The sequence below is a fragment of the Amblyomma maculatum genome, chromosome 10 (genome assembly GCF_055883805.1).
Source record: "Amblyomma maculatum isolate TAMU_Amacu chromosome 10, ASM5588380v1, whole genome shotgun sequence".
Lineage (NCBI taxonomy): Eukaryota > Metazoa > Arthropoda > Arachnida > Ixodida > Ixodidae > Amblyomma > Amblyomma maculatum.
In genome coordinates, this window is record NC_139353.1 from 6456467 (window position 1) to 6475652 (window position 19186).

The 19186-nt window shown below is 45.4% G+C and overlaps 1 protein-coding gene across 1 annotated transcript in view; it reads left to right on the forward strand.

Annotated features, from left to right (window-relative positions):
- Window positions 1-19186, forward strand: part of kst (spectrin beta chain, non-erythrocytic 5 kst) — a 260747-nt gene that overhangs the window by 231174 nt on the left and 10387 nt on the right. Inside the window, exons 66-76 of the mRNA XM_084581862.1 lie at window positions 238-420; window positions 1436-1627; window positions 2365-2520; window positions 7477-7694; window positions 8419-8707; window positions 11209-11391; window positions 13114-13236; window positions 15300-15503; window positions 15833-16054; window positions 17016-17295; window positions 18342-18734. Of these exons, the coding sequence (XP_084437988.1) occupies window positions 238-420; window positions 1436-1627; window positions 2365-2520; window positions 7477-7694; window positions 8419-8707; window positions 11209-11391; window positions 13114-13236; window positions 15300-15503; window positions 15833-16054; window positions 17016-17295; window positions 18342-18734 (2443 nt within the window). The remainder of the gene's footprint in view (window positions 1-237; window positions 421-1435; window positions 1628-2364; window positions 2521-7476; window positions 7695-8418; window positions 8708-11208; window positions 11392-13113; window positions 13237-15299; window positions 15504-15832; window positions 16055-17015; window positions 17296-18341; window positions 18735-19186) is intronic.

The window sequence follows — 19186 nt, forward strand, 5'->3', positions numbered from 1 at the left end:
CTGCACCGATTTACACCCTGCTGAATATGCAACACCACAAATCCTCCAAGGTTCTGGCAAAGGAAATGTGTGAAAACAGTTTTTATTGCCTCATACTTGTATAATACTGCTAGGGTCATCTGCTGCATCAATGGGGAAATGCTTATTAAAATTTTGAATACTCATGCCTTAGTTTCGCTATGTGGCGTTGGATCAGCCGCAGGTTGAAGACTAACTGCTGTGAATTTTTCTGAGCAGGAGGAGCTGGAAGGTCTGTATACAAGACTGAAGAAGCAGATTGCTGAGCGACGCTGGAAGCTGTCCGAGAGTGCCAAGTTCTACACATTCCTGCGGGAAACGGACGAAGTTCTGCACTGGATTCAGACACAGACGGCCATTGCAGGCTCAGAGGACTATGGAACCGACCTTGAGCGTGTTGAAGTGAGTGAATGTCTCGAATGTTAGTTATTTTCCTTCAAGATCATAGATATCTCTAATGTTGTTGCTGGTGTTGAAAGTGTACAGTCTAAGCATGCTATGAATGCATATTTCTTTGCTATGGGAAGAAATTATGGCCAGCTTCTTGTAGCTGTTGCACTCCGCAGTGCAGTCTTACCATAGCTTGTTACGGCTCTAGTCTCGTTACAGCTCCAGTTTGCTAGGTGCGGCAATAAAATGTTCCATTCATGTGCACATAGGCTGACAGCTGGTATATACCTTGAATAGGCATGCTGGTGCATGCATGTATGTGTGCCCGTGCCACACATGTGCATGCACTTGTGCACATGCATGTTTGGTTGTCTGTTTTCATGGCCATTCAGACTTCACATCTATTTTCATAAATATGTGGACTTTCAATGCATCTACAGTCCTGCACATGATAGCCTTAGTGGCTTATGCGCCACAATAATACATTGCTTATGCAGTGTATTATTCTGATGTCCTTGCCATAGCAATACAGAGAAAGCCTTGGCAATAAAATCTCTTGTTGCATCTAACCTAGCGAATATATTAGGAAATACCTTGTACATACACTAGCACATGTCGTTGGTGAGTTTGCATATGGGCCCAAGTGACTATCGTATGTTCTCTACAAAACACGTTAGGAAATTTCAGGCACCAGAAATGTGCTGTGTACTTTAGGCGCACTCATACACTGTATCAGGTTTCTCAGTTTTACTATGTAATATTATCACATTTGTGTGATTTGTCTTCTTATTCTTACTTGTTTGTAATTGTTTGGCCTTGAAGTATTCATATCTTCCGGCATTTAGCCTTTCTTATTAAGTATTGTGCAACCAAGTTTATGAGGTGGTATTCCCAAGGCGTTTTCAGAAATGTTGTGTCAGTGAGCAGACAGGCTGTGAGCATTTTGTACTCGCCTGTAATAGGAAAGTGCACGAAGTGTGAACATGTGACAAAAGATGTAACCTGTGTGCATTGTGTGGTGGTGCAGATCCTGATGCAAAAGTTTGACGCGTTCCTAACAACACTGCAAGGGAGCGAGGACCGAGTGCGACTCGTCCAGCAGCTGGGGCGCACCTTGATTGCAGAGCGCCACCCGCAGAGTGAGGCCGTAGCCAAGCGCTGCACCGAGGTCGCCAAGCTCTGGGAGGAGTGCAAGGAGTGTGCGGCCTCTCGACAAGACGTGCGTTTTTCACTGGCTCTGTTTGCTCCAAGCTTCTGCCCTGTTAATATCTGTAGCCCACTGTAGTGTACCTTCAACCTTTCATGGAGTCTTAAAATTTAGAGGAGATTGGTTTGATTTATAAGGTTTAACTCCCTAAAGTGGCTCAGGCTATGAGGAATGCCGATAATTTCCTAATAATTTCGACCGCCTGGGGTTCTTTGACGTGCACTAACATCACACAGTACATGGGTGCCTTGTGTATCAACTCCATCAAAATGTAAGGCACTTGTGTAGCATGTGATGCCAGCACACTTTAAAAAACCCCAGGTGGTCAAAATTATTCACAGCCCTCCCCTGTGGCGTTTCTCATAGCCAAAGTTGCTTTGAGACATTAAACCTCATAAACGAAACCAAACTAATCACAGCCCTCCCCTGTGGCGTTTCTCATAGCCAAAGTTGCTTTGAGACATTAAACCTCATAAACGAAACCAAACTAAAGCAAATATTTGTGTTTTATACTTAGTACACATACAGTGTACTTGGTGATACAATTTTATGCAATGAGATTAGTTCTAGTTCACAGGTTTTATTCTGTCTTTGGTAGAGGGAGGTTAAGTGCGGAAAATCTAGTGTTCGTCAAGATTTTGCTGCACGTTAAAGAGCACCAAGGGGTTGAAAATAGTTTGAAAACTTCCACTATGGTGTACCTCCATGACCTCACAAAACAACAAATTCCCTGTCTGGCACCCATGCAGGCCCTGGCCGGAGCCAGACAGGTGCACACGTTTGACCGCAATGCAGACGAGACCATCAGCTGGATTTATGAGAAGGAGGCAGTGTTGCTGAATGAAGACTTTGGCCAGGACATGGAGAGCATTCAGGCACTCAGCCGGCACCACGAGGGATTCCAGGTATGCCCGGCCCTTCCTCTCATCAGCTCACACTTTGGAACTTTTCAGTTTGTGCTCTTTTTCTTCTGAGAACTTGCGTGGCTTCACGTACATGCAACCGGCAGCAAGTTTCAGGCCAAACTCAGCATGGTGTGCCTTTGTGTGCACTCTTCTTTGCTTGCTTTTATTGTTTAGAGGTTAAACACTTGTAGGTGACTTGGCAGTGCCAGGATAAGTGTAAAACATTCACGCTATTGGTTTTCTGAAGGGGACATCTGTTACAGCAGATGCTTGCGTGTACTGTGCGACACCACAGCACCCACACTGAGCTATGTGTGTTGTGTGCGGCAAAAAGGGGATTCTGGTGGTTGTGTTGATGCTAAGTGTATTTTTACCTTCAAGGCCCCTTGGCAGAGGCAACACACCGCTTCAGCCCAGATGACACCTCTGGGCTGACCCGACTGCGAGATAACAGCAGTCAACTTTTTCTACCCTTGCCTCTCTCTTTCACTTTCTTGTCTTCTTTCTTACAACTGCTTGGTCTCTCCTTATTGCTTTCCTTCTTCCAGGTGTCAAGGTGTCACTGTGCGACTAGCTACCCTGAGTTGTGCTATATTTGTTTGTACTAGTTGCAGTGTATGGCTGGCACGAACAAGGCTTTCTTCCAAGTTTCTTGCCCTGTCCTCTTGTTGGGTGGCTGGCTGGCCCTTTGGCCGAGCGTAATACTTTTTATGGCTTTCAAATTTCTCCTCTATGGTTGCACCTCTCCCCCATCAAAAGAGGGGTACACCAAGACAACTGCTACATTTTTTTATGAAGAATGGGACCAACTTTTCATTTTTCCATGCCGTTCACAGCAAACACACCAAATAACTGCACACCTTGTTTTACCCTTTGTTGTCACGAGAACCTTAACTGAGGCTATAAGCACTATGAGATTAAGAAGCTGGCAAACAGTGACCTCCTGGTGGGAGTACTCTATAACCATCAACATGAGAAGCTCTGTGAAGTGATAGCTTTTGGAGAGATTCCCGGAACAGTTCGTCCATACCATCCATTTAACACCTTTCTTAGGGTCATTTCAGATGACAACCTCAAGTGCGTACGCAAACAAGAGCTGCTTCTAAACATTCTTAAAGAACAACATGTGACAGATGTTTACAGCATCAAGATGAGACATGATAACAAAGAAACTTAAACAAAGCACAATGTCATCAACTTGATTTCAAGCATTTTTCCAGAATCCATGGAGTCAGGCCACACAAAAATTAAACTTGGGCCATACATCTCAAATCTGCGCCACTGCTACGAGTGTCAGAAATATGGCCACGGCTTGCAGAGTTGCTGGGGCCAACTCAAGTGCACAAAATATGCCTCCAAGACCTGCGAAATCGAGCTACACCTTCATGTAAATTGTGAGGGTAACCATGCGGCTTACTCATGGGGCTCATTCGATTTTTAGTCCGAGCCAATGCCGGACTGCTTGCTGACACGAGTCTGGCGTCTGATTATTCTCAGGAAGCCCAGAAGCTCTGCCAACCAGTAGCGCCGCACTGGCAGCCATACTGAGTTAGGCTCAGTGCGCGTTCAAAGTACTTTTCATGTTCCTGCGGACAATATTATGCATTAAACAGTGACGTGAGGTTCGTAGCTGGTCTCTAAGCAGCTATAAGACGTTTGAGTGTTTCATGTTCACTTTCTTGTTTTGAATTTTACTACACGATGCATCCAGAGTCCCGAGCACGGATTGTTTGGTTCTGCTGTCCAGAAGTTCACCTGTTTCACAATCTTTTCAATGCACAGGCCTGAAAGTGTCGGAAACGAACCGCTGTGTGCTGGAGTAGCCAACATCTGTTGTAAATGCTTTTTCAAACGCTTTCGTCTGCTTTCATGTGCAGTTAACTGAGCTTTTGGAAAAACTTCGCAAGCAACAATGGCAAGCAAACCCTGTCGAGCTGAATTCTGTTAAATGCTTTGCATTCAGGCATGTCACGCTCCATTCACGAAAAGCATTGACTGATTCGTGCCTCTGTTATCTATATTGGTATTAGACACACATCAGGAGACAAACGTGCATGCAGCCTCACTGCAAAAGAACTGCGTCATAGTGACTGATGGTTGTGGCATTGTCTGCTAAAGCAGACTATGGCAGATGCTTGCAAGGTTATGTGACTACTATGATGCTACTTCCTGTCAGAATGAAAGCAGAAACCTGTCAGCAAGTAGTTCGGGACAGGAAAATCAAATGTACCCGTGGTGTTGCTACTAATAAAGGCTGTCATAAGAGAATTGAAGTCATGTTCACAACTTCATACCAAAAACATTTCATTGAAGTCATTATATGTGTCCTTTGCATTGGACACACACATACATGACACACTGTTATACAGTCGAACTCGGATATATTGAACTCGAAGGGGATCGCGAAATAGTTCGATATATTGATAATTCGATATACAGAAATCGGCTTGGGACGGCACTTACGATGCGAAAAAACGATACCGTATTTGTCGCGTAATCAACTCACTCGCATAATGAACCCACCCTCCACTTTTGCACTCGAGAATTTGGAAAAAAAAAGCGTTAAGGCCAGCTCGCTCACATGCAAGCGATTAAGCGATCTCAGCGACCAGCGGCAGCGATAGAGCAAAAAAATTTCCAACTTGTTGGAACTGCGTCCCTCTGCCGTACCAGCCACCGCGGCAGCTCTTAACAAGGTTTCTGTGTCGCCGCGGCAGAAATCGCCAGTGTTATCGTTTGCATGTATCACTCCGTTTCAGTCGTCTCATCCACAGCTCACTGGCAGCGTGCCAAGATGCGTTTATCTTTTGATAGCTCCTGCTACGGCGGGGAGCGAACTTGGCAGACTGCCCGTGATGGCTTGATTGCACAAGCGTGGTTTGATTTATCACGCCGCGCTTGGAGCGGGCTAGTCTGCTGCCGCAAAATCATTGGAAAGCGTGATAAAGTGGCTGCAAATGCTGTTTGAAGCGAAAAACGCTAAAAGCCGGTGTCATGATCGCAGCTGACCGCGTGCTTTCGTTGATTCATACATGCAAGGATAAACGGCTCCCGCAAAAAAAAAAAGAAAAAAAAAAGAAAAAACTGCTTTGTAACGTCATATCTTACGCTATGCCGCGCGTACAGCACAACCAGCAAAACGATAAAAGCAAACGACTCTCGCAAAAAAAAAAAAAAAAAAAAAAAAAGATAGATCTGCCGCTTCTTAACTTCCGCAGGCGCCATAGCCTCAGCCGAGCCGCTGCGCGCAGAGGGTTCGCAACACACGCCGGAGAAAGCGTCCGATGTTCTGTCTGAAAATGGGCTGAGCTGGATTGGCGCATGCATAGCGCGTGCTACTGCGAACAAAGTCCGGGAAAGAGGAAAGAGAGAGATAGCTCGGCAAAAGAATGGGCACACCCTTGCGCTTCGCTCTATCGCGTTTTTCCCCTCTCGTTCCCACCGGTTCTCTCTGGTTCATTCACGCACGTGGCTTGCAAACGTCGCGTGCTGGCGCGCGGGAAACGATAACCGCAGATGCGCGCGCCTTTGGGGAAAGGGCGCGGCGCTGCCCTAGCCGAACTGTCCCCTCTCATTCCTTCAGCGCGTGGCTTGAAAACGTCACGCGGCAATCGGCCAAGGGTGATGCGATCGTCTTTGGGGAAGGCACACTTTCCAGTGCGTGGTGCGGAGTTTGATATATCGAACGACCGGTGAAATTGAGTTCGATATATGACGCGGCTTTCCTATACTTTTACATGGGATTTTCAAGGGGATATTCTGTGAGTTTGATATAACCAAAATTCGATATATCCGGGTTCGACTGTATTCTTACAAAACAAGACAGACCAGCATGTAAGTCGTGTGGATAAGAGGTTACTATAAACCACAATTTAGTTAATGCAAGACCAATGCTTGACCAGTCAAGAAAAAAATCTAACAAAAAACACTTTCAATGTTATATGAACTCATATATCCTATTCCATCCCTGCTTACTTTTAGGTGGAAATTCACTGGTCGATATTTGTTATGTTGTTTCATTCCTAAAGGGTGGAAAAGTTTTAAACTGGTTATAGTATCTAAAAATTACAAAAAAAGAACCATTAAACTTCTCCCACAAGGCTAATATTTAAACCTTGTGTTTGGTGCATAATGGCCTATGTGCCATAAAAACCAACATCAGATGCTACTGGGCTGTTGCACCTTTTGGAACAGTAATATACCTGGAATTTTTCTCTCCATATCTCTTCACTTCATTTATCCACTTCCTCAATGCACAGTTAATGTTTATGCTCAGAGTGAAAACTTTGCTGTGCCTTTTTTTCTTCGTAAACTTCCAATTAGACTGAAAGAACAAGAGATTGTAGCTGTACTATTCAGCTAAAACATCCCTGAAGCACATGAATGATGGCATTCAAAGTGTATCAGTAGTCTGAAGGAAACTGGTTCAACTGGTTGCATACCAGTGTTAAGCCACTTGCATTTGAACCCATCTGTTCGCACGCTATTCTGACCCAACTGTGGTTTGTTGGTTGATGCAAAATGCTTTCTTTGATGCACAAAGCAGTGCTTTACACACATTTATGCATAATCAGTTAATCACACTAACGCTTGACCTGAGGTTATGTATTTGAACACTATGCATATGAGTTATCAATTTCTGGGCACAACAGTTTGCTCCTGAGGCCCAAGTCTCAATGCAGACTGCTCAGAGAGGAAACTTTTGAGTTGAGTTTGCATTTTAGGCACTTCTATTATTCCCTCTAAATTTGGGAACAGACTGTGCTGCACTTTTATTTGTCTGCTAATCAGGACTGTTTGCTGCTTGCTGAGCCTAGCCATACACTTTAGGGAAATTGTTGACAATTGCATTTGTTTCCATAACACATGCACGGTGTAGTGAGAGTCTGTAATTAGTCATGGGACTTTAGTTACGCGCAGCATATAATGTGTGGTGACATGCTGGTTACTTTGCAGCGAGACCTAGCGGCCGTGAGAGAGCAGGTGGAGGCATTGCTTCGTGAAGCCCGGCGCTTGGCTGAGACATTCCCAGACGCACGGGAGCACATCGAGGCTAAGCAGGATGAGGTGTCAGAGGCATGGAGTGCCCTGATGAACCGATCGCGCGAGCGTGGCGAAAAGCTGCACCAGGCCGAGCAACTGCAGGCATACTTTGACGAGTATCGGGAACTCATGTGAGTCTTGAGCCTGTGCCCGTATCCTAGTTTCAGTTCAGTGGGCCCAACAGAGTGAAGTCATGTGTAACCCTAGAAATGTCATGCAGTTATTCGAGTTGAGCTTCTTTGCTTGTCCACTGATTTTCCTTTTTGCATTTCTTTTGTATGGATGACATGGTCTTTGTTTGGTTCATAAGCATATTTTATTCTTCCCCTCGAGACCAAAAGGGCTGGCCTTTCAGTTCAGCTCGTGCGGCTTGTTTCTACGAGCTAAGAAAAGTATATAGTAGCTATGGCATAATATTATGCCATGGCGTAATATTACCACTATCATGCTACACTGCATGATGGTGGTAATATTTTGCACTTTTATTATTGTGTATTCACTTCCAAAAATCAAGAGGGATTAGAAATAAGCTTACCTTCTTACCATTTTCAAGGCAAAAGGCCCTTAAGTCACAACTGAAATGCATATATGATAAAAATAAGAAAGTGATTGATGAAATTGCAGTGACAGCAATAAAAAAAATATTGATGAAAGCACAGATGAGAAGCGTAGTAAACAAAGACGTGACGTAAGGAATGCAGATTAGGTCTTATTTTACAACTCTAGACACTGGTCATGGGATAGCTAGCAATGCCAGTTTGCATGCATGCATGCATGCATTCTTTGTGTTATTGTTTGGCCCTTGCATACATAAATTAATTTCAGTTGTTATCTTTCCTACTTTTTGATCTTTAGGGCATGGCTGAACGACATCACGGCACGCATCACTTCAGACGAGCTTGCACGCGATGTGGTTGGCGCCGAAGCTCTCTTGGCACGCCATCGTGAGCACAAAGCTGAGATGGAAGCCCGTGCTGACAGCTTTTCGCGTTTTGTCGCCACTGGTGAGAAGATCATCGCTGGTGGCCACTTCATGGCTGAAGAGGTACGGGATCGCATTCGACGTCTCTCCGACTCGCGCAAGACACTCGAGCACACATGGCAGCGGCGACAAGAGATCTACGACCAGAGCCTGGACCTGCAGGTGAGTGGTGGTTCCCCTGAACATGCCTCAGTGACAAGCACTAAGCATGAATCCACTGAAAAGAACAAAGGGTTGCACTAAAAGGAAGATTGTTTATAGTAAAGAGAGCAGCTATTCTTACAGTAGGTCAGACACTATGGTTGCAGATTAAGTTCTGCTCTGCTGCCTGCTTATGGTTTCTCATGCAAATTATAGATAACATTTTCAGCTGCTTTCTCTTGGCATCAGATATGATAGGTGTCATTTAGAATTTGTGAACCTACGATGCAAGCAAGCTTCCTGATGGCTTTTATAAATAGTACAGTAAAAGCTCGCTAATTTGAATTTTAGGATCATTCAACTGTACGACTTGGTTCGGTCAAGCTTTATTTGTAAAAAAAAAGCCCATTAATTTAAATGCGTATTGGTTCTGCCTCGGATCATTTGAACTCTGTGCCACCATGCCTGGGTGGCCTGGCGTCCAGCACATGTAGAGAGAAACGCCCCCGTGAGAGGGCAACCAAGTGACAGGAGTGTGTTGCCTCCACAATAAGAAGAAAAGAACGAAGGAAGACAGCAAAACCCACCGGCACCGTGACTGGCGTGGTGCTGGCAGCTACCTCCTGCCCATTTCAAATGACCTCTAAGACTTGCAATAGATTAAAAGACTGTAGCAGTGCCCTTTCTGGATGATGAGGGCGATGGAAGAACAGACAAGAGCCACGTGAAAGGAATGCTTGGGCTCTGGGTTGGCACTTGGAGGTGGAAAAATTAAAGCCTTTTTGTTGAGTCCTCATCCGACTGGCTCAAATCCTGTCTCCCGACGGCGCTCTAAAGCTGATGATCCCCGAACGTAATCCTCGTGGCCCTTACTGAAATGAAGCAGAGCCATGGAGGAAGGCCAGGACCCGAACCAGTTGAATGTGGACTCAACAAGACGGTTTTATTTTTGTACCTCTGAGTGCCAATCCGGAGCCCTGGCATTATCAACACGTGGCTCTTGCCTTTTGTTTTTACACCGCTCCGATTTTCTAGAGATGGCGATTCTACAAGGGCCATTTATTTAACTCTTTGTAATTTGAAAATGCGAGGTCTCGTGGCCCATGGCCACTTAAGCCTGTGGCTCGGACGATTGGTAAATCAGAAGCTACAGGTCTTGCACTGGTTAGTTCAAGGGAGATCTCAAAGGCAGGTTGTGTGTCCAGGTATGATGAGCATGGTGAGCAGTTGCAAAATATCCCTTTTCAAACCTCAACTGCATGCATGCTGCGACCATGCACTTTTGATGTATGCTCAATATGGCAAGCATGGTGAACAGCTTATGGCCTCATTTCCAAGAATATGTGCTGACCACTTAGTTCCGATTTCACCTTTATCAGCTTCATGCTAGCCTGTGGTGGTGGTGACTAATGGCTGTGCGTCAGCCAGCCAACTGAGCCCGACTGCATGCCATTTTGGACATTGATTAGTAGCACTGCACATTTTCGTCACTGCATTGCGCATTTCACAGCCTCCTCACAAGTGACACAGCCGCTTGCGAGAAGGTACCACTGTTATCCTGTCACGCCAAGAAGGATGCAGGGGATGGAAATGCGAAAAATAGTAATTGTCGCATTGTTCTCATCCGAAAAGCAAGCGACGATTGCCAGTCTTTCATAAAATAAATATACTGCGATTTAAGCAGTCCTTGCCAGTTTTTTCAGAGTCATTTCATAAATCGAATTCCAGATAATTTGAATGTATTTCCCAGTCCCTTGAACTTCGAATTGGTGAGCTTTTACTATATATTGAGGGTTGCTGAGTTTTGCGTGACTAGGATAAAATAAAGAAAACGTCTGCTTAACCACTTGTTTGTTTGGGCTCGAATTTTGCTCAGAGGTGTGTGCTTGCGAACAAGTGTTGTTTTGCACTACATTTGGGTCAGGTAGTGTGAATCATAGAGAAGTAACTGAAAGTCTGCATCGTATGGGACAGTGCTGGACCGAAATGTTGGCTATGCAACAGCCGTACGAACAGTGTCACCTCTGATCATCGAGAGGCTGAGAAGCACTCTTCATTTTGTGTCTTGCAATAATTTGCTTTTGTCATTTTTCAACAAGAGCTGGTGCCGCCAGCACAGCTGTTGCAAAACCACCTCTTTTAGTCTAGCTACGTCACTGCATACAATGTGGAATTTTAATTAATTCAATCTCACATTCAGTGCCCAATCAAACGTACCAAAATTGCTACTGAATTCTACCTTTGTGAAATTTCTGCGTGAAAAAAGCAAGCAGTTTGGCCGAGATCACTTTCCTTCGGTTTTCTCTGAGCAAAGCAACGCTCTGTACTTAGTCCACGGAAAACAAGTCTAGTGGTAAAAACATTTCCATGCAGAATAGCCATCTGTATAAATAAAATTTTACTTTTTAATTTGTATTTCTTGATAGGCGTAATAAGGAAAACTGGGTTAGTATATTCCATCAGCTGAATTTTACTGAGGCTTCCTGGTGCCTGCATATCGAAGGAGTCCTTGTGTGTTCCAGTTGTTCCTCCGTGATGCTGACCAACTGGAAACCTGGCTGGCCAGCCGAGAGGCGTTCCTCCGTGATGATGACCGTGCCGACTCCATCTCAGCAGTAGAGGAACTGATTCGCAAGCACGACGACTTCATGAAGACTGTTGAAGCCCAAGAGGATCGCTTTGACACAGTCAAACGCATCACCAAGGTACACTTTTGTGGAGTTGGGGATGACTTAGCTAGCAAAGTGTTTTGAGGACCAGATCAGTATGGTTGGATGCCACTCTCTCTTGTCATCCATTAGGCAGCACTAACGCTTTTTTATGTGGCCACATGGTCATAAGTTGACCTTTTTAACAGAAGTCGTCATATTAAAGGACTGGTGGGCAGCAAGATTTATAGGACCAACCTAGTTGCTGGTTCTACGCTCTGGCTTGGTTTATGGTATTTAACACCCTAAATCTAATTCTAATCTAATTGGTTCACAGGAAGGGAAAGGCGCAGTAACTGTCACACTTGCTCTGTGGACACCCGAACCGCGCCGTAAGGGAAGGGAGGAAGGTGGGAATGAAAGTGGAAAGAGAGAAAGAGGAGCCGTAGTGGAGGGCTACGGAGTAATTTCGACCACCTGGGGATCTTTAACGTGCGCTGACATCGCACAGCACACGGACGCCACTTCGTTTCGCCTCCATCGAAACGCAGCCGCCGAGGCCGGGATTCGATCCCGGGAACTCCGGCACAGTAGTCGGGCGTCTTACCACTGCACCACCCCGGCGGGGACACCCTAAAGCGACTCAGGCTATGAGACACACCATGGTCCTACACTGTCCTACATGGTCTTACACTTTACCTGGCTTCACTTAAGTTTTAAAAGAATTCCACTTTTAATTGGAACTCATATGGAACCAGGTAGCCTTGGCTGAGCAGCAAGTAGTAATAGCTCATGACGGTTGTCATTCCTGCCAGGATACAACGAGCACCATGCATAAAAAAAAAGAGAAAGGAACATTCAAGCTGCGTGCCTTTACGTTGCTCACTTATACTGTTAGTCACTTCATTGGTTAAATGAAGGAAGTGCGAGAGCAAAGCGCAGGTAGCCTCTGGAGCATGCATTGTGCCTAAATTGAGAAACAACAGTCCTTTGGCAGTCCTGTTTTTTCCACTTACCAGGTTACTCAGCTGGACTGCTTGTGGATGTGGAGGACAGGAAGGTGCACTGCTTATTAACCGTTGATATCTGCTGGCCCTATGGCTGTGCCATTTTGAATAATGTTGCTTTCAGCTGCGCTGCACTGCAGTCTTGTTGGGAACTGCATAACAAAGAATGCACTAAAGACATACATCTTGACACCTTCTGCTTTTAGGCTAGCCAGGATGGCATAAGGAACAGCAGTGACTTACGTTTGGAGTTGGCTCTTCAATTTTTTTTTATTTGCTTGCCATTAAGGGGTGCAGGTTGGACAGGTCGGCTTGTATGTGGCAATATACAGTACTGTAGTTTCACTTCAGTGAAATATAGACCTCTTTCTTCATGAATATCTGGATAGCCAAAGCCTTTGTTCAACACCAAACTGTGTGGAAGGCCATATGCTTGCTCACCTGCATTTGCCATTCTGAGAGCCATGTTTCTCAAATGTTGTGAAGTGTGATTCTTGGCAACTAGCTTATGACAGAGGTTGTAAACTCTTACAGTTACAGGACCACAAATTCGTACTAATTGATAGTGCAAATTATTTTTTTTTTTAATCTGTGTTCTAACATCCTCGTTTGTTGCTTTTCTTTTGCGGCAAATTTGTGTTCCTTTTCTCCAAATTTTATACCAGTGTTGAATTTTTGGTCAGCCATGAGTATATTGTGTCACAATCTTTAATCTTTCCCTCTCTGCTCATGCTTTCTCCTTTCCATTTGCTTATCTCCATGGGCACCTCAGTTGGAAGAGGCATTCAAGAGACTGAAGCAGGAAGAAGAACAAATGCTCCTAGCCGAGGAACAGAAACGGGAGCAAGAGAGGGTCGATGCTATGAAGCGCAAGGAACACCAGAGGATTCTGGACGTGAGTCTGACATGGTGTACATTTTATGTGAAGTGCTGGCGGGAAGACATCTCATTGAAGTAGTGGGAAGGTTTGAAGTATTGGCAGTGCGGTGATGAAATGCAATCCAGTCCTGGCATCACTGTTGATGTCTCTATTGTTAAAGCTCTACTGCCAGTTCTTATCTTTTTACCTGTTCATTTTTGTGTTTCACAACAGCAAGGCAAAAAAGACTCTTGCTCTGAATTCTGTTGTACCACCAACAGGTAAACAAAAATGTAACCTGCCGTATGGCATATGTGAAAATGGTAGGTCAATGGTTTTTCTACTCTGTTGATAGCAATGACATTGGGTGAGGGAGCATTCATTTTTATTCTTAAGGTTTTTTTATTGTAGTAATTATATATGCTCCATGTGATCTTTCTGCTGATGCTTTCAAGCATCCCCGTTTCATTGAGCAATTTACCAACGTCTCACATGCTGTGATTGACTATTTTTTCGTTATCTTTTGGGGTCATAAAAATCTACTGTCTACAATGTGGTGCACCAATTTGCGTGTCTAATTTAACCTTTAAGCACGTTAGCTCTGCTGCTACCATTCCTAAAGATCAAATGACATTGGAATTTGACTCTAAGGAAGGAATGCAATCATTAGTTACACATATCATCTGTAAGGTCGTCAAGTGTGCATGCTCGTTCAAGTTTTCTTTCTGATGTGCATGTGGGTGTATTTCCTCCTGTTCCATCCTGAGAGGCGCATGGACGGAATGGCATCCATACCCAAGGGGGGACCTTTTTTCTTGTATTTGTTTCCGGGGTGGAAGTCCGGCAGCAGGCAGCTCGCGCGCTTGTCGCCTGCCTAACTAGATATTTGTTTGACGGTGACATCTGTTCAGTGTAAAGTGTCCCGCATGACGTGTTGTCTGGTTCGGTTATTTTCTTGATGGGCAGAGGATCTACACACGCATTGAAGAGCGCTCAGCCGCTCTGTGTTTGACCTGTTAGTGCGTGAGGCTCCAAACGTCATTGGCAGACCCCTTCGGGCACTCGTTGGGTGTATGTTGTTTTGTGTGTGTGTGTTTGTAATGGACTGTCGTAAATCTCGTAAACATCCACGAGAGTGGCTTGTCAGTGGTGAAGCGGCTGGGTGATAGGTTTCGGCGGACTCGATCTCGGCTGCGTTGGATTCCGCGAAACTGTGTGAACAGTGGCAGCGGGGCATCAAGAATTGTTTCTTGGAAGAGAGAGACTTCACGAGAACCATGAATTACGGGAGGTAGCCCGGCAGTTGCGACCCGAGCAAGGGAGAAGACGGACGTTCTCCCATACGCTCGCTTGGGACAACGGACCGTCCTAAGCTGGAGGGCGACCCAGCTCAGTTTGTCTGACCTGTTTGCATTTCGATTGGTCTGTACAGTTCATCTGCCTAATTAATTATTTTAATTAATCAAGTTTTCTAACTTAATTCGGCCCATTTGAACGATTCTTCCGGCAAAGCAAGGAGACGGGGCGATCAACAACAAGAAGAAACAAAAGAAAGAAGTAACATCAAAGATCAACAATTAGAAGTTTACTCCAACACTGTAGCAGAGATGCCTCCGCGGGTGTGTCGCATTGTGTACAAAATATTGGTGTCCATCCTAATTGGGTCATGGCAGACATGATGGTGACCCCCAAATACAGCCCGGTATGCCCCCCAATTTGGCCGAGGCCACATCTATAATTTGACCTCAGCCGATTTTGACCAAAATCGATGTCTAGTCTAATTCGACTATGGCGAATGCAATGGCAACCGCCTGCCCACCCCCAAAATTTGATCTCAGCCAATTTGGACCAAGCTTGATATCCAGCCTAATTCCACCATACTGAAAACAATGGTGACATCCAGATTTGGCTCTGGCATCCCCAAATTTGACCTTAGACGATTTCAGTTACAATCATACTATATCGTGTTTAAAAATCGTCAATAAACAATTTATGTAACCATGCAACCCACGCGCCTTCGCACATTGCTAGGTAACTTAGGGCTAATGCTCAATATTCAGGTTCAGCAGCGTCAATCTACTACTATTTTTATTTTGTAGGAGCGCATGCGTGAAGATGGCCTTCGTCGTGGAGCCCTGGATACTTCCCAACTAAGCGCTGAAAACAACGGTGAACTTCCTCCATCATATGTTGGTGGCTTGGTTAAGTCACCGTCCCAGAGATCGCTAGATAGCGACCGTAAGGCCATGAGCACTCTTGCCACTCCTGGAGCATCACCGGTGAAACGAGCGGAGAGTATGAAGGTCAGCTTTTACTTCCACTCATTCTTTGTCCTTGCAGGCTGTATGTAGAGTAATCACACAACTGGGGTTATGATACTTGCGAGGCAAGCGAAATATCTCTTAGTGTAAGTTGAGAAGTGCAGGGAGTTAAGTGGGGGGTAACCTGTCTCCTTTCTCGAGATGATTTTGCACAAGAAAATTGCACTGGTTCTCATTGTTTCATTCAAAAAATTTCACAAATGCATTGCACAAAGAGGATTGCGCCTGAATCTGTCCCTGTTTGTGGCACATTGAAGTGGTAGCTGGATGACCTTCATCATCTGTGCACCTCTCTTCTCACTCTGTTTCAGGTGGAATTGGGCAAGAAGCTGAAGCGCACTCCCAGCTTCACGACGCGACGACGAGCCCAAAGTTTCCGTCGGTCGCGCACTGCGGCCGGTCTGCCGGCTGTAGAGATGGAGGGTTTCTTGGACCGCAAGCACGAGCTGCAGTCTGGTGGCAAGAAGGCCACCATGCGCTCCTGGAAGACCTTCTACACCGTGCTGTGTGGTCAGCTGCTCTGCTTCTTCAAGGCAAGTCATCCTGGTCTCATTCTGCCTTGCCAGTGTATCCCCCCTGTTCTACATCGTAAGAGTCTATGGCACCAATCATTCCCACTAAATGCATTGCATCTCATGAAGCATCGTGCTTGACAGTGCTGCTTTTGATGCGCAGTGAAAGGTTGTGTTCCCCATTTGTTCACTGGCACGATAATCACTAAATTATTGGTGTCCAAAATTTTTCATTTTTCTGATTTCACTGGATTTTTTGTTACGTTTATTCTTGTACTAATTTGAGGATCATGTCACAAGCCAGAGCTGCCTGCACTTCTACAGAAATATAGTGTCCCATTTCCTTCTTCAGTTACATGCATGGTTTGTGCACCATGTGGCCATGTTGCTCATAAGACTTGGAACTTGAATGGCATGTCCTTGTGATAATATTGGCCCTCAAAAAAACAAAAAACAAAAGCACCTTTATTATTATATGATTACACATGTAGACGCAGTCACCGAGCAACACTTTTTCGAAGTGCACCAAGTTTGCCTAGCAGTACACCCAACCCGAGTTGTGGTAAGGTGGTTCGGTTCCGATTGGTCATATATTGGCCACCATGCCAGCTTTTGAACTGCTGGGTACTATGCCATACTCCGTCTATAGACTAGTAAAGGTAATTGCCGACTAGTGGGCTGTAGCCTTGTAGTGTGTTTGCTGTAGGTGAGTGACCAGCACAGAACTATACATGGACTGTGTTATTTATTTGGAGTACCTACAGCACCCTGATAGGCATTATTGTAGGAGGGAGAGGTACATAAATATAAGAATCAACGAGAGCAGTCTGCACATACATCAACAATATGTTTGCAGACACCCTTGACACTTACATGTTAGCAAAGCTAGGTGTTAGAGGCCACAATCAGCTTTCTGATCTTATTTTGGAAGCATGTCGTGAGGAATCAGTGCCACCTTTTGATTCTCTCTCTCTCCACCCAGGACAAGGAGGGCTTCATGGAGAGCAACGCAGCATCACCTCCGATCAGCCTGCTGCAGGCCCAGTGCTCCAAGGCGAGCAACTACACCAAAAAGAAGCACGCCTTCCGCCTGAGGCTGGCTGATGGCGTCGAGTTCCTCTTTGTGGCCAACAGTGAAACATCCATGAGTGACTGGGTCAACAAGATCTCCTTCCACGCTGCACTGCCTCCGAGCTTGCAGCTGCTCAGTTACGACGAAGCCCGCAAGAGCACTGGTTTGGGTACCAGTCTGAATGCATCAGGTAAGCGTTGGAATTCAGAAGGGATTGAGCGAACGTGGGTGGGGAAGTCGTATGTCTTTGTTGCTCAGATGTTAGCCATGTCTCGCACATCCCACCTTTGCCGTCACTGCTTGTCACTGCATGCAGCTCTTGTGTACTCCATGCATGCTGCCAGTAGTCATTCATTGTTTGTGTGCATGATGTGCCTGACACTTGTTTTGTCTTTGCTGCTTTTGCATGTACTAACTGATCGTCACGCTCAAATGCTTCATATATGGAAAGCAGCGGCAGTGTTTGAAAGTTTACTTAGCTATCTGGGCTAGCACAACATAACTGTGCTTAGTTTAGTAAATCATTATTTATAGCTGACCCTAGTCGAGGCTGATAGTTTTCGCTTGTATTGTGAACCTCAATTGTGCAAAAAGTGTCATGTCTTTTCTCGATATTGCAGTTTCTTGTACCTAAGCCTTTAAAAATACAGATATTAAGTAGAATAAATTGTCAGAAACTTCACTTTGAGCACTTCTTCCATTTTGGCATTTTCTAACTGCAGTAATATGCGTCTCACATGCACCATCACTCTTAACCCCCGCACTGCTTCACCAAAATGCTGCACCAGCAACATAACATCACACCAGTTGAAAACAGTATGAGGTCCTCACTGGTGAAACCAAGGTTAATGCATTTTCTTCAATGCTTCTCGTCTTTTGCACTGCTTTTGAAGTGAACGCTTGCATGAGTGAAGCATAAAGGAAAACTCAAAGCACCAAATGCCTCCTTGGTACCCTGTGGCTTTTTTTTCACCTTGGGTTGTCGGCCAGTTTTCTTTCCTTCTCTCTTGAACGCGACATGGATGGAGGCTATCCTGCAACATGCTGCATGTTCTTCGGGCTTCTCCTCACCACTGTGAAGCGGAACTTCTGTCTCTCATCGCCTGCGTCATCCCGAAAAAAACATTTACCATCTGTGGCTGACAGGAACAGCTTGTCATTGCTGACTGTGCCACCCTTTCTTTCTCTTTCCCCCTCTGTCTGCAATGCGCTGTTGCGGAAATGCCATACTACCAGCACCAAACGTATCGCACCGACCACCTTCATCAGCTGACAGTGACACAAGCGGAACGCCGTTGGCCGACAGGCGAAGACGAGACCAGTCATCCACACCCAGTCCCTGCTCCTCACCAGAAATGAGACATTCTGTAGTGTCGTCTCACCCTCAGGGTGCCGTAACTGCGGTAACTGCACCGCCACCATTGGTGTCAAGAGTTGAAAGAGAGAAGCCTCCAATCCCGCCCCGAAATTCATCCATTCGTTCATCGTCGGTGGATGTTCCAGACAGCTCAGGCTCATCGGTCAAGAGCAAGATTCAGATGTTTCAACAGTCGGGAGGACACAACGCTACAGTTCCCTCGCCTCAGTCCTACTCCGGCATGCTGCCGTCAAGAGGCAGTTCCCACGCTGGTATGGATGCTGGTTCCTTGGAAAATGTTTGTTTCTTCCAAAGCTGGCTCTTGGCCTGCATTTCAATTTAAGGTCCTGGTAGCTGGTCTGAAACTCTCTCTGCTCGTTCACTTGCCCACTGACTGCAGTAGCAGGTTGTGTTGCCGAGCCGAAACCATAGACATCAGTTGATTTTAAACAGTCGTTCTTTCCGATCAGCTCTAGCAAATGAAGAAAACGTAAAACTTACCTGGTATTGAACTGTGTCTAGATAACAATTCTTAAGAAACTGTTGACCAAAAAATATAAGAGGAACCAGGTAACGTGACTCGGCAATATCAGGTGGAAAGAGCACTTAGTCATATTAGGGGTTTGCAAGTTGGTTCACAGCTTATGTCGACCCTAAAAAAGCTTGAAATGGAGCTCATACAGCAGCGGGCTTTTTTGTGTGTCTACATTTTTCAAATTGCATG